This window comes from Diceros bicornis, chromosome 7, assembly GCF_020826845.1.
Source record: "Diceros bicornis minor isolate mBicDic1 chromosome 7, mDicBic1.mat.cur, whole genome shotgun sequence".
Taxonomy (NCBI): domain Eukaryota; kingdom Metazoa; phylum Chordata; class Mammalia; order Perissodactyla; family Rhinocerotidae; genus Diceros; species Diceros bicornis.
In genome coordinates this window covers 67,041,603-67,055,112 of record NC_080746.1, presented here as the reverse complement: position 1 = coordinate 67,055,112, position 13,510 = coordinate 67,041,603, and the positions used below count along the sequence as shown (strand labels likewise).

Here is a 13,510-nt window from a genome sequence, read left to right as displayed (position 1 = left end):
AGGAGGCCGCCGGCGCTGCGGTTCCGGTTCCGGTTCCGGTTCCGGTGGGCGTCCGCACTTGGGGGGAGCCTGAGCGGCCATGGCGTACTCGACGGTGCGGAGGGTGGTCGTGGCCTCGGGGCTGGTCCTGGCTGTGTCGCTGCTGCTGCCCAAGGCCTTCCTGTCCCGCGGAAAGCGGCAGGAGCCGCCGCCGGCGCCCGAAGGTAAGCGCAGGCCCGCTCCCCCTCAGCGGCGCGGCGCCGGGCGATGCTCCAGGGAGGGCGACTCCGGGAGTCTCCGTCCCCTCCCCGACATCCCCGAAACGCAGATCGGCCGGCTTGTGGGAGGTGCCAAGCCCCAAGTTCCCTTGGCATCCACGGGCAGCGGCCCAGCTCCACCGGGCACCGGATCCGGACCTGCCGCAGGAAGGGCCATTAATGCACGCATACATGCCTGAGCATCCTCTAGGTGACATCTCACACAATCATTGCTCGCAGCCTCTACCTCCTTCCCCTCCCAAGCTTAACTCACCCTGTCACCATCTGTTCAGGTGCTTTGAGTCAGGAGGGCTCCCACCTGGATTCCCGTTGTAGGGTTTCCGTCCGTGTGCTTTCTGTCGTGCTGCGTATGAAATAAAGTCAGTTGGAATTGGTGGTGTTAACCTTAATTCGTCGTGTACTTTCAGTTTGGGGTTGGGCGGCCACTGCTTCAGGCTCTTTTTGTGCCTTTTAAAAGATAACTTGAAGATTGTAATAATCCAAATTTCAATTGCCGAGATGAATTAATCACTTTACATCCCTTACTTAAACAGTTCTTTCTTTTCTTCTGTGAGAAAGATCAGCCCTGAGCTAACATCCAAGCCAGTCCTCCTCTTTTTTTTGCTGAGGAAGATCGGCCCTGCGGTAACAGCCGTGCCCATCTTCCTCCACTTGACATGAGTTGCCGCCACAGCATGGCCAGACAAGCAGTGTGTCGGTGCGCACCTGAGATCTGAGCCTGCGAACTACTGGCCACCGAAGCTGAGCGTGTACACCTAACCACTTGCGCCACTGGTCTAGCCCCCTTAAACAGTTATTTATGTCTTAATCATTTGTTATTGACATGATATATGTGGTGTTTAAAAATCCATCCTGTTGGTTGTGTTCTGGCTTTTACATAATGAGTGAGTGTAAAGGCGTAGATGCCAAAGGCTGGCAGAAGGAACTGGAACAATTCTCTATAAATCGTGAAGTTCTACTGGTAACTTTCTCCTTTAAATTATCTCTGTAACATCCTCAAGACATGTTTTCACCGTCTCCGAATACTTCCACTGATGTTCAACCTGTTGATTAAGCTCCTTTTGAACTGAATCCGCCTCCCTCTAGTTTGTGCACACAGCCTCTTGCACATCATAGATTATAAACACTACAGAGGCAAAGCACCAGGCTCTAGGAGTGGAGGGCACATTGACTCTAGAATTCTGTTTATAGAATTTGCTTGATAATCTTTATGCTTGTACAACTACTTACCTGGAAGAGACTTCTAAAAAATCTTTACGTTTGTTCTTATTTTATTCTTTCTGTCTTATTACAAAATCCCAGAGGTTTTACTCACTTTGTCTAATGATATTGCCTGCGTTGAAGAAGAGTAAATTCTTGATCATCTTAAGCAGTAAAGATCCTTCTAAAGCAGTATTTTACTGACTTGAATTCCCATTATGCTGAATTATCTTGAATAAGCTCTGCTGAATGAGTGGGAGACACTCTTCTGAAGGTTGTAGAGTATAGAGTGGAGATTAGACATGGCTCTCTCCCGTGAGAACTCAAGTGCTGGTATTCAGTGTTCTCATTTTAGAATTTTGCACTGTCTGTTCTCTTTATTCCTGAAGTGGTCTTCCCTCAGCGTCCTTCTCATTCAAGTTTCAGCTCAAATGTAACCTCCTCAGAGAAACTTCCCCTGATGTCCCTAGCTAAAATAACTCTTTCCGCTTCCACCATTCTCTATTGCATCATGTTGTTTTATTTTCTCTATTGCACACATTACTATATGATATGAAATTTTCTTATTTGTTTACTCATTTATTTTTTGTCTCCGCCTTCTAGAATGCAAGCTCCATGAGGGCGTGGACTTTGTCTTGTTTACCACTATTTCTTCAGCACCTGGCATGTAATGGGCAGTCAGTGATACTTTTAAAGGAATAATTTAAGATTATGAAGCTACTGATATTGTGAATTCTCTTTTTGCATTAGTTACCAAAGTAGTGTAATCTAGGCAAAAACTTATCTTGAAAGATATATTGCAGTAACTGAAATTTGCTAACTAAAATCCCTGCCCTGGTACACTGACATTTTAAAAACAGTGACTCCTAACCATTTTTAGGTTACATATAACTTTGAGAATCTGATGAAAGTTATGGATTTTCTCCCTAGAAAAATGCACATACTATTTATACATACATTCAGAATTTGAGTAGCAATTCAGAGAATTCACAGAACCCGGAAAACCCCTGCGTCGGAGAAAGGGACAGCCCCGAGTATTTGAAAATTCTTAAAATTTATGTCATTGGGGCTTCCATTTCTGCCCATTGTGGGTATGTGAAACAAACACAGTCCCTTTGCCACATGACAGCCGTTAAGGTAGTCTTTTAGCAAATATTTATGATGTACCCTTTAATATAGTATACGCACAGTGTACAGATACTCTGATTCCAAGAAAAAATTAGCCAGATCTCTGCCTTAAAGAGTACACAGTTTAGTAGAGGAAAACAGACATCAGATAAGTGCAAAAAAGCCTCAGTTGCAGGTACTCAAGTCCTTGCATGGAACAGTGGAGACACATAGTCAAATGGTCAGTTTTATTGGGGGCCCAAGAAAGGTGTCATAGAGGAGGAGAGTCTGTGTGTGTAACAGCTTTCTTGAGATATAATTCACATACTATACAGTTCAGTATACATTTAATGTACTATACTATATATATTATATACTATAGTATGTGTATAATATACTATACACATACTATACAATATACATTTAAATATATTTAAAGTATACAAGTCAATGATTTTTAGTATATTTACAGAGTTGTGCAACCATCACGGCAGTCAGTTTTAGAATATTTCATCACCACCCCCAAAATCCCCACACACTAACCATCACCCTCCAACCCCCACCCTTCAGCCCTAGGCAACCACTAATCTACTTTCTCTCTGTATAGATTTGCCTGTCTGGACATTTCACATAAATGGACTCATACAATATGTGATTTTTTTGACTGGCTTCTTTACTTAGCATAATATTTTCAAGGTTTTTCCATGTTGTAGCATGTATCAGTACTTATTAACTTTTTATGGCTGAATAATATTCCGCTGTAAGGATATACTGCATTTTATTTGTACATTCATCCGCGGATGGATTTTGGGTTGTTTATATTTTTTGATTTTTATGAATGATGCTATTAACATTTGTGTACAAATTTTTGTGTGGATATATATTTTTTCATTTCTCTAGGGTATATACATTTGGGAAATGTGAGCATTTTAGTGTAGCTGGAAATAAGAATGGAATTTCTGGGTCATTTGATTGCTCTGTGTTTAACCGTTTTAGGAACTGGTAGACTGTTTTCCAAAGCAGCTGCACCATTTTACATTCCTACTAGCAACGTATGAGGGTTTTAGTTTTTCTACATCTTGCCAACACTGGTTGCTTTCTGTCTTTTTGGTTATAGCCATCCCAGTGGGTATGAAGTGGGATCTTATTGTGGTTTCATTTTCATTTCTCGACAAGTAATGACTTTGAACATCTTTTCATGTGTTTGTTGGCTATTTGTGTATCTTCTTTGGAGAAATGTCTATTCAGATCCTCTGCCCATTTTTAAATTGGGTTACTAGTCTTTTTATTGTTGAGTTGTAAGAGTTCTTTATTTTAGATACAAGTCCATTATTAGATATATGATTTGCAAATGTTTTCTCTCATTCAGTGGGTTGTCTTCACTTTCTTGATGGTGTCTTTTTAAGAAGAATAGTTTTAAATCGATGAAGTCCAATTTATCTAATTTTTCTTTTGTTGCTTCTGCTTTTGCTGTCATATCTAAAAATCATTGCCAAATCCAAGGTCATGAAGATTTACTCCTGTGTTCTCAAGGTTTATAGTATTTCCTCTTACATTGAAGTTTTTGATCCATTTTGAGTTAATTTTTGTATATGGTGTGAGGTAGAAGTCCAACTTCATGTGAATATACTGTTTTCCCAGCACCATTTGTTGAAAAGATGGTTCTTTTTTTGTGCGTGTGTGTGTGAGGAAGATTGGCCTTGAGCTAATATCTGTTGCCAATCTTCCTCTTTTTGCTGAGGAATATTGGCTCTGATCTAACATCCGTGCCCATCTTCCTCTATTTTGTATATGGGACACTGCCACAGCATGGCTTGATGAGTGGTGTGTCAGTCTGCACCTGGGATTCGAACCTGCGAACCCCAGGCCGCTGAAGCAGAATGCTCGAACTTAACCACTATGCCACCAGGCTGGCCCCAAAAGACTTCTTTTTACATTGAATTGTTTTGACACCCTTGCTGAAATTCAGTTGCCTGTAAGTCTGAGAGTTTATTTCTGGACTCTCAATTCTGTTCCATCCATATAGATATAAATAGACACAGAAAGAGGTGTCAGATATACCTATCCTTATGCTAGTTCCATACTGTCTTGATTACTGTAGCTTTGTCATAAGTTTTGAGATTGTGAAGTGTGAGTCCTCCAACTTTGTTCTTTTTCCAGATTGATTTCTGAGTCCTACGACCCAACATTTCCATATAAATTTTAGGATCAGCTTGTCAAAATCTACACAAAAAGCCAGCTGAGATTTTGATAGATGACGTTGAATCTGTAGATCAATTTCAGGAGTATTGCCGTCTTAACAATGTTAGTCTATCAATCTATGAAGACAGTATTTCTTTTTATTTATTTGTCTTTAATTTCTTTCAAAAAAGTTTGTAGTTTTCAATGTACAAGTTTTATTTTGTTAAATGTATTCCTAAGTATTTTATTCTTTTTTTTTTTGTGAGGAAGATTAGCCCTGAGCTAACATGCGTTGCCAATCCTCTTCTTTTTGCTGAGAAAGATTGGCCCTGGGCTAACATCTGTGCCCACCTTCCTCTACTTTATATGGGACGCTGCCACAGCATGGCTTGACAAGCGGTGCGTTGGTCTGCACCCGGCATCTGAACCTGCAAACCTCGGGCCACTGAAGCGGAGTGCGCGAACTTAACCACTAGCCACCGGGCTGGCCGTGATACTATTGTAAATTAAATTATTTCATTAATTTTACTTTCAGATTGTTCATTAGTAGTGTGTAGAAATACAATTGATTTTTGTGTGTTGGTATTATATCCTGCAACCTTGCTGAATTGTTTGTTAGCTCTAGTACATGATCATGTTGTCTACAAATAGATATAGTTTTACTTCTTTCTTTCCAATCTGCATGTCTTTTATTTCTTTTTCTTGCCTAACTGCCCAGGCTAGAATCTCCAGTACAATGTTGAATAGAAGTAGTGAGAGTGAATGTCCTTGTCTTGTTCCTGATCTTAAGAAGAAATCCTTTATACCATTAAGTGTGGTATTACCTGTGGGTTTTTTGTCGATGCCTTTTATCAGACTGAGGAAGTTCTCCTCTATTCCTACTTTGTTCAGTTGTTTTTATTATGAAGGGGTGTTGAATTTTGTCAAATGCTTTTTCTGTGTATATTGAGATGATCATGGGGGTTTTGTCCTTCATTCTATTGATATGATGTATGACATAATTGATTTTTTGACGTTAAACCAACTTTGCATTCGTTGGCTAAAGTGAGGAGGTAGCTCTTAATGTATGTTTATCAGTCAGATTAAGAAGGGCATTCTAGGCAGAGGGAACACAGAGCAAAAAAACCCTGAAAACCCAGAGCCTTGAAATAGCCTTTGAGTTGTAAGAGATGAGACCAAAGAAGTTGGCAGGAGCCGAACCGTGAAGATTTTTTTCTGCCATAGCTAAGGAGTTTAGATGTTATTCTAAAGGCAGAGGACGCCGTTGTGAGTTTGTAGAGGAGAAACATCCAGTCTGGTTTTTAGGACGCCGTTGTGAGTTTGTAGAAGAGAAACATCCAGTCTGGTTTTAGAAAGGACACCTGGCAGCAGTGTAGAGGCTGCACTGTGAGGATTTCTTCAGGGAGAAGATTGCTGCAGTAGCCCTGTTGAGACATCCTGAGCATCATTAAGCCAGTGTCGTTGGGCTCATCAGTTAGGATGCTCATGACAAGTGACAGAATATTCAGCTTGAACTGCCTTAAGACAAAAAGGGAATTTATTGTCTTGTGTAAATTAAAAGACCCTGGGTTAGAACTGACTTCCAGTGTGGTTTGATGCAGAGATTCACAATCTCATCAGGGCTCCAGCTATGATTTCCTATGTACTTTTCACTTCTGGGTTTCTTCTCAAGTTGGCTCTGTCTTCTGACTGCTCTTCTGACAGTTGCTACTGACTGTAGCAACAATGGTTGCAACAGTTCCAGACATCTCCCCCTCACATTCCATTGTCCAGAGAAAGGGAGAGTGTGTGTTTTCTTTTAAACCTTCCTTCACTCCCACCTCACTCTTATTTCTTCCCTCCCTTTCTTTCTCAGTAGTTTGAGCTAAGATATCTACCCATCTTAATGGCTTGCATTTTTGCAGTGCTGTGGGTAGAAAGAATATGCTGATTAACCACTCTGGAGTTGAGAGTGATTCTCAAGGGAAATAGAGGTCCTGAGGAAGAAGGAGTAAATGGAGCAGAGGAGGCTGTCAACACTGGGTAGGAGGGAAGAGAACAATTTTAAGAGACATTTTTAAATAGAAGTGGAAGGCGAGGGAGAAGGAGGAGTCCTGGATTACTCTCAGGTTATTGGCTTAGGTGAATAGATAGATGGTGATACCCTTGACCAAAATAGGAATGGGAAAAAGTAGATTAAAGGGAGAAGTTGGTGAATTCAGGAATTTGAAGACTACTATCATGTCGCCTTCTTCAGTCTGTTTTCCTGTATTGACATCCCTAGCTCCCTCATCCCTTCTTCATATGACGTAGTTCCCAGTGTCTCCACACAGCCCTCTCAGAAGGCAGATAACAGCAAGCGTGATCCAGTTAGCTTATGGGGGAGCAGCCTGTTGCTTCCCCCCACCCTCCTTTTTTTAATTCTTTACTTCTCTTAATGCATCCTGGGGATTGCCTCAGATTTTTGGCATTTTACTTGCTGACTTTGCTGTATATTAGAATCCTAAGCTTTTTTGTTTATTTTTTCTTTTAATAGTTGCTGCTCGTCTAGGTTTTGTCCATTTTGTACTATTCGCTTGATGTTTGGGATCAAATATAGGACTTCATAGTCTTCCCTGTTGCATTTTATCTGTTTAAATTTGGTTCAGAATTCTAGCCTCTTGAAATTTTTTCAGGGCATTCATTGTTCCATTCAGTGTGTTTGTTTACCATCTTTCTTAGCTCTATGCCATTCTTGATTTTTTTTATTTATTCTTTTTTAAACTTATTATTTATTTATTTATTTTTTGAGGAAGATTGGCCCTGTGCTAACATCTGTTGCCAATCTTCCTCTTTTTTCTTTTTTTCTCCCCAAAGCCCCAGTACATAGTTGCGTATCATAGCATTCTCGATTTTTTAGGTTGTTTGTTAAAGACATTCTTTAACAACTTTTTTGTTAAAGACATTTTCAAACATAAGCAAAAGTGGAGAGAGTAGTGAAATGAATCTACATCCCTCTGCTTCAACAGCCATCATCTGTGTCATGGATATCCCCACCTACTTTTCTCCCTATACATGTGATTATTTTGAAGCAAATCCCAGACATTGGATCATCTCCTCCTTAAATACTTCAGTATACATCTCCAAAAGAATAAGGATGCTTCTTAAGATGTAGCCACAATACCATTATCACACCTAAAAACACAATAATTCCTAATGTCATTAAATATCCAGTTGGTGTTCAGATTTCTCCCACTGCCTCATAATTTTTTTTTCACAATTTTACCCTTGACTGTGATCAACATGTCTTCTTGATAGATCATTCAAATTATTTTTTATAAGGTATCAGTCATCCGAAACTGCTCTTAAGGTTGCACCAGTCTATTCACTGAAACCTTTTATGTCGAGTTATTCAACCAGTTGGTCATTTGATTGCTTTACTCTGTCTTATTTTGTTCTTCGACTTGGTCTGCCTGCTTCCTGCCTTCTGCCTTTCAGTCTGTTCTCAACACAGCAGTCATACTGATCCTGTTTAAAGCTAAGTGTCTCCATTCCACGAAACTCGAAACTCGCCAGGGCTTCCTGGCTCACTCAGATAAAAGATAAAGTATGTATATGCCCTAAAAGGCCCTGCTTAATCCTCTTCCCCATTTCCTTCTACTTTTCCCTCTTTCTCACTTTGCTTTGACCACACTGGCCTCCTTCTCGCTCTTCCTTGAACATGTCAGACATGCTCTCACCTCAGGGCCTTTTCATTTGCTGTTTCCTCTGCCTGCAGTGCTCTTTCTTGGATATCCACGTGCCTTTCCTTCGTCATCTTTATGTCTTCACTCAAATGACATTTCCTGAGCCTTCTTCAGACACTCCAGCTAAAATCTTTACTTTCCCCTGATGTGTCCTATCCCCTTTGCCTGCTTTAATTTTTCTCCTTAGTATTTATCATTATCTTGTTATCTGTTTTTCCACTTAGAAAGGAGGCTCCATGAGGGCAGGGGTTTTTGTTTGTTTTGTTCACTGCTGTGTCTCCAGCTTTAGACCAGGCCTGCACAGAGTAGACAATAAGTATTTATTAATGAATGAAAGAATGAGTGAATTGAGTGAACTTATGAATGCTGGCTCCCAGGGATCATGGTTTCCTCTATTAGCATTTGTAAGCCATTACCTTATTATTATTATTTATGGTTACATAAATTATTGTGCATCCATGTGATAGACCATTATGAATATAGTAAATTATATTCATGAAGAGTTTTAAATTATATGGTAAGATTATATGCTTTAAGTGAAAAGTAAAGATATACTCGCTATATATGTTCACTAGAAAGAAATAGGCCAACATTTTAACAATGGTTATTTCTGGATCATGGAATTATGGGTGGTTGTTATTCATTACACTTTTCTGTACTTTCTCAATTTTCCATGGGTATGCATTTCTTATATAATCAGGAAAAAAAAATAGTTTCTATCTTCCCACATCCACTCCATCAAAAAAATGGAATCCTTTTTAGAATCTAGCCCAAGAGCTACAACGTGTTCACTTCTCTCTAGTTGAAGAGTCCACCATCCACTTTCTACCTTTTGCAAACTGGAACAATAGATATCTATCTCCATTCTTTCAAGATTTCTTTTCTTATCAACATAATTTCTTAAAATTTTCTTTAGTTCAGTGACCTTATTCACAAGTTTTCCCATTCTTCTTGGCAGAAATTATTTAGTGAACAGACTTGAACTTATCCTTCTCACCCATCTGGGACTTTATTTTTTTTTCCTTGAAATTGTTAATTCTCTTCCATTTAACCCAAAATTCCTTCCCTCTGATAGAGAATATGAAAGCAAAATAGAGGTTGAGAAGTTCTGCTTTCTCAGCATTACATTTTATCATCAGGCAAATTGCCTTTTTGCTCTAAAAATACCCCTTTTGCTTTGCTAGCCTTTTTGTAAATCTTAATTATTTTAGACCTTGGCCTTCTCGTGTGGTTCTTCCAAGTCTTGCCATTCATTCCTGCTGATTGCTTATGTGTCTTGCTGTTCATCTTTTGTCTGTTCTTTTAGAAGAGCTACCTGTGCATCTACTTTTTTTCCTCTGCCTTTCCTACCTGCTTGAGAATTTTTGAAATGCCCAAGCAGAAATGCATATTAAGAGCTTTCCTCTTAGAGAGGGTCTCATGCCATGGTACTGTCTCTCTACTTTCAGAACTTCGTAATTCTGCCTTCCTAGAGCCTGTGCCACACAACCCCTGCTTTGTTCACAAATAAATTGGGACAGTCTCTTTCCCCTATGGTTCTCCTTTGATTTCACCGACCAGTTTCTTCTCTGGCCAGAGTAGCGGTTCCCTGCTCACCGTAGGTGCCTGTGGAACATGAAAGTGTCAGCACACTAGGTCAGGAACTTGTCAGTTGTTCGATGTTAGCTGCCTGAGACTTTGAACAGGTGCCAGAGCAGTTGAAGCCCTCCAGATGACAGGTATGCTGCTTCTGTGCTAGAGTCGGCCTCAGGAGAGTCCTGCCCACTGCTGGGGCCTGTGGTACTCCCATGATAATGTTGTATCTGGCATCTCTGCTGCTGACCCTGCCTGCCCATGTTTTCCAGTGAGCATCTCACTTTGAATGCCCATAAATAGGGTTTCTCACCAGCCCCTCCCAGCTAGCCCTGTTCCTCTGGAATAGCTCAGACTCTTGTGACCATGTTCTCCTCAAGCGAGGCCTGCCCAATGAGTCCTGAGCTCTCTGAGATGTGAAAATACACACACACACACACACACATTCATACCTAAGTCTTTGTTATATTAAATTAGCTCTTTGTGTGTTGGTATCTAAGTGCCTGAGGACAAATGTATTATTTTGGTCTCTTACCTTTTCTTTTCTCCTAATGAAATATCAGATATCTACTCTGAAAGAGTGTCAAAGGTGAGAGGAGACAATTTGAGAGCCTGTGAATGCATGTAAATTAGATACTTTTTCAAGTTCAGAAACTTATAGGTGAGTGGGTATGGAGCAGAGTGGTGGGTGTGGGGCACCTTGATTAGTCACCCTGACTGCCATTTTCTATTCTCAAAACGGAAATTAAAATCACTGAGGATAATGGAGTAAAAAAGTATTTTTAGCTCTGAGAGTGACTGAAAACCTGGGTCTTAAGATTCCATTGAAGGCCAGTAGGCACAGTATAAATCATCCAGATCAGTTCAACAAAGCATACAGCATGCAAGACCCAGAGCATGCCCTGTTCGGGACCCAAGCATAAAGAAAACACTAGACTTTTAGTCAAAAAGTTCTTGGTTTGTCCTCCAGCCACAGAGCACCAGGAATACACCTGTAGTTGAATAAGTTGGGTTTATTACTTGTTGCAGCAAGGGAGAATGCACACCGTGGGGCAGCATGTGGCATCTCAGTAAGGGTGTGCTGGAAAAATCTTATTATAGGATTTGGGCATATGTTAGGTGATTTTTGAGGAAGGTTTGGGGCTTTGCTCTGGATTGGATGCTCTCAGGAAGTGGGGCACATTCTATAGCTGGGTATCTTAATAGAGTTTATCTAAAGAGAGAGCAGACTAGAGAAAAGCTAAAGCTGTAATTGGTGAAGAAGCAGCAGTCACTCGTTATCCAGGAATAGGGGGTATTTGATTTTTTTTGGCTTGGATGGTATTCATGTTTTGTCTGTGTTGAGGCAGATTACAGAGTGGTCTTACTTTTTTGTCTTGATCCATCGTGGTCACAGAATGATTTTGTCTGACGTTGATGTTCTGAAATTGCTTATGTTTAACAGGAGAACTCCAAGACCTAACTGTGAGTGCCAGGCCAGCTCATAGCAACACCAAGACTTAGTTGACAGTACCAGGCCAGCTTCTGGATGTCAGAGGCTGCTTTTCTTGTTCTCTGATGTGATTTGTAGGTTTCGGTCAGCACTAATGGTACTTAGTCAAGGATGGGTAGGTAGAAATGGTATTTAGTGGAAGTTGTTACCTATTTCTGTTTCCCAGTCCATTCAAGTAGAGGCTGTAAGACACATAAATATAACTCTTGAATAAGGCTAAGTGTGGTAAGTGCAATTAAAGAGGTTCAAGCAGTGTGTTCTAGGTGCATGGGGGTGACATGAGAAAATGCTTTGGAGGCGAGGGCAGTATTTGGCCTGGACCTTGAAGGATAGGCTGGGTTAGATATGTGGAGTTAGAGAGAAAAGGAAAACCATTGGAGTAAGCAGAAAGCAAAAGCTTTGAGGCAAGAAATCACAAGGCTGGCTCAAAGCACAGTGAAAAGTCTAGTTAGGCTGAATCAGGAGTATGTAATGGGAAGGAAATGTGAAGAGGTACTTTTGGATTAGATTATGGAATTCAGTTGTTTAGGAATTCAGTTTGTAGGGAGGGAAAATCAGAATTTGTTAAATACCTACTGTGTGTGCTGGGTGCTTTGTATATGTTATCTTATTTAATCTGTAATCCTGTAACAACCCTGAGAAGTAGGTATCATTATACCCATTTTACAGAGGATGAAAATGAGCTCTAGAAAGGTTAATTTAACCCCTACTTAAATAGTTGGAGGAGCAGTCAGGATCTTAACTAATGACCAAAACGACGGTACTCATTTTACTTGCTTTTGCTGCCTCCCGTGTAACACAGCCTCTTGTCATCAGTGGGAACCATTGAAAGCTTTTGATCAGAGAAATAGCAAGACCAGTTAGAATTATGCTTTAGGAAGATTACTCTGGTAACAAAACAGGAATAGTTAACATATATTGAGTATATGGACTAGGCCCTGTGCTAAGCAACTTAGACACGCAAATATCTCTTTTAGTAATGTGTAGGATGAATTGGGAGTGGGGAGGTTGGTAAAAGATGAAAAGATTTGGTTAAACTAGTAGAAACCATCAAAGCAGTGGTCAGCAAGGTAGAGTTAGGTGGGAAGGGAATGTAACAAGATTGGGGGCCCTTGGAGGAGACTGGTGAGGAACAAACAGTCAGCTCTTGTCTCAGCCTCCACTTGAAGTCATGTTGAATTAAATATGGCCTCTAGAACTTCCTCAGTATTTAGAGAGAAGATTACATATCTTAAGGAACTAGCCTATTAAGACCTTTCTTGAACTGCGGTAATCAGAAACATAAACACGTCCAGTTCTTTATTGATTTGTTTGCCCTAAGAATGAAATGCTGCACATGGTTTAATGTTGCTTTCAGAAAGCTCTTTTGTTAACAGTGCTAGAGTTTTTGTTTTTGTTTTTAGCGATAGGGATGGTTATTAACAAGGGAAAGTAGAGCTTCACTCTGTAAAATCCATTAAGTTTTTAGTCAAGCTTAAATGATATGCTAAGTGAAATTTTAATAATTAAATAAACCTAAATACGGAGAAAGCTTTCAATAAACAATTGGGATTTAGTCAAGTTCCATTTTATAGAATACTTAAGTACATGTAGAGATAGTGAATGCAGCTGTTTTCTGTTTTGGAAAGTCTGCAATTTTAATGTTCTAATATCTTTAATGTTCTGATCTCTGTAGCTGCTTTTCTTTTGTTAAAGCAAATTACAAACAGGATATTTTTTAATGTAGCTATAAAGTAGAATGTTTGTAATAGTGAAAAATAGAAAATAACCTAAATGTTCCTCAGCTGGAGAGTGGGTAAATAAATTGTGATACAGATATACAAGGAGATGCTATATAGCAGTTTGAGTGGATGAACTAGAGCTACGTGCATCAACATGGGTACATTTCTAGGCCAAATATTGATCCCCACCCAGAAAAAAGGCAAAAAAGGGAAGTTACAGAAGCATGAGTACAGTATGATACCATAATATAAAGGTTTTTTTTAAATTGTGATAAA

The 13,510-nt window shown here is 40.0% G+C and overlaps 1 protein-coding gene across 8 annotated transcripts in view; it reads left to right on the top strand.

The window, feature by feature from the left end:
* Positions 1-58: 58 nt before the first annotated feature.
* RIC3 (RIC3 acetylcholine receptor chaperone) overlaps positions 59-13,510 on the top strand; it is a 52,923-nt gene continuing 39,471 nt past the window's right edge. For all 8 annotated transcript variants that reach the window (XR_009220816.1, XM_058545917.1, XM_058545915.1 and 5 more), the window contains exon 1: positions 59-203. Coding sequence is in view for 7 of the 8 variants with exons in the window: in XM_058545917.1 (XP_058401900.1) it covers positions 80-203 (124 nt within the window). In the remaining variant the exon portion in view is untranslated. The remainder of the gene's footprint in view (positions 204-13,510) is intronic.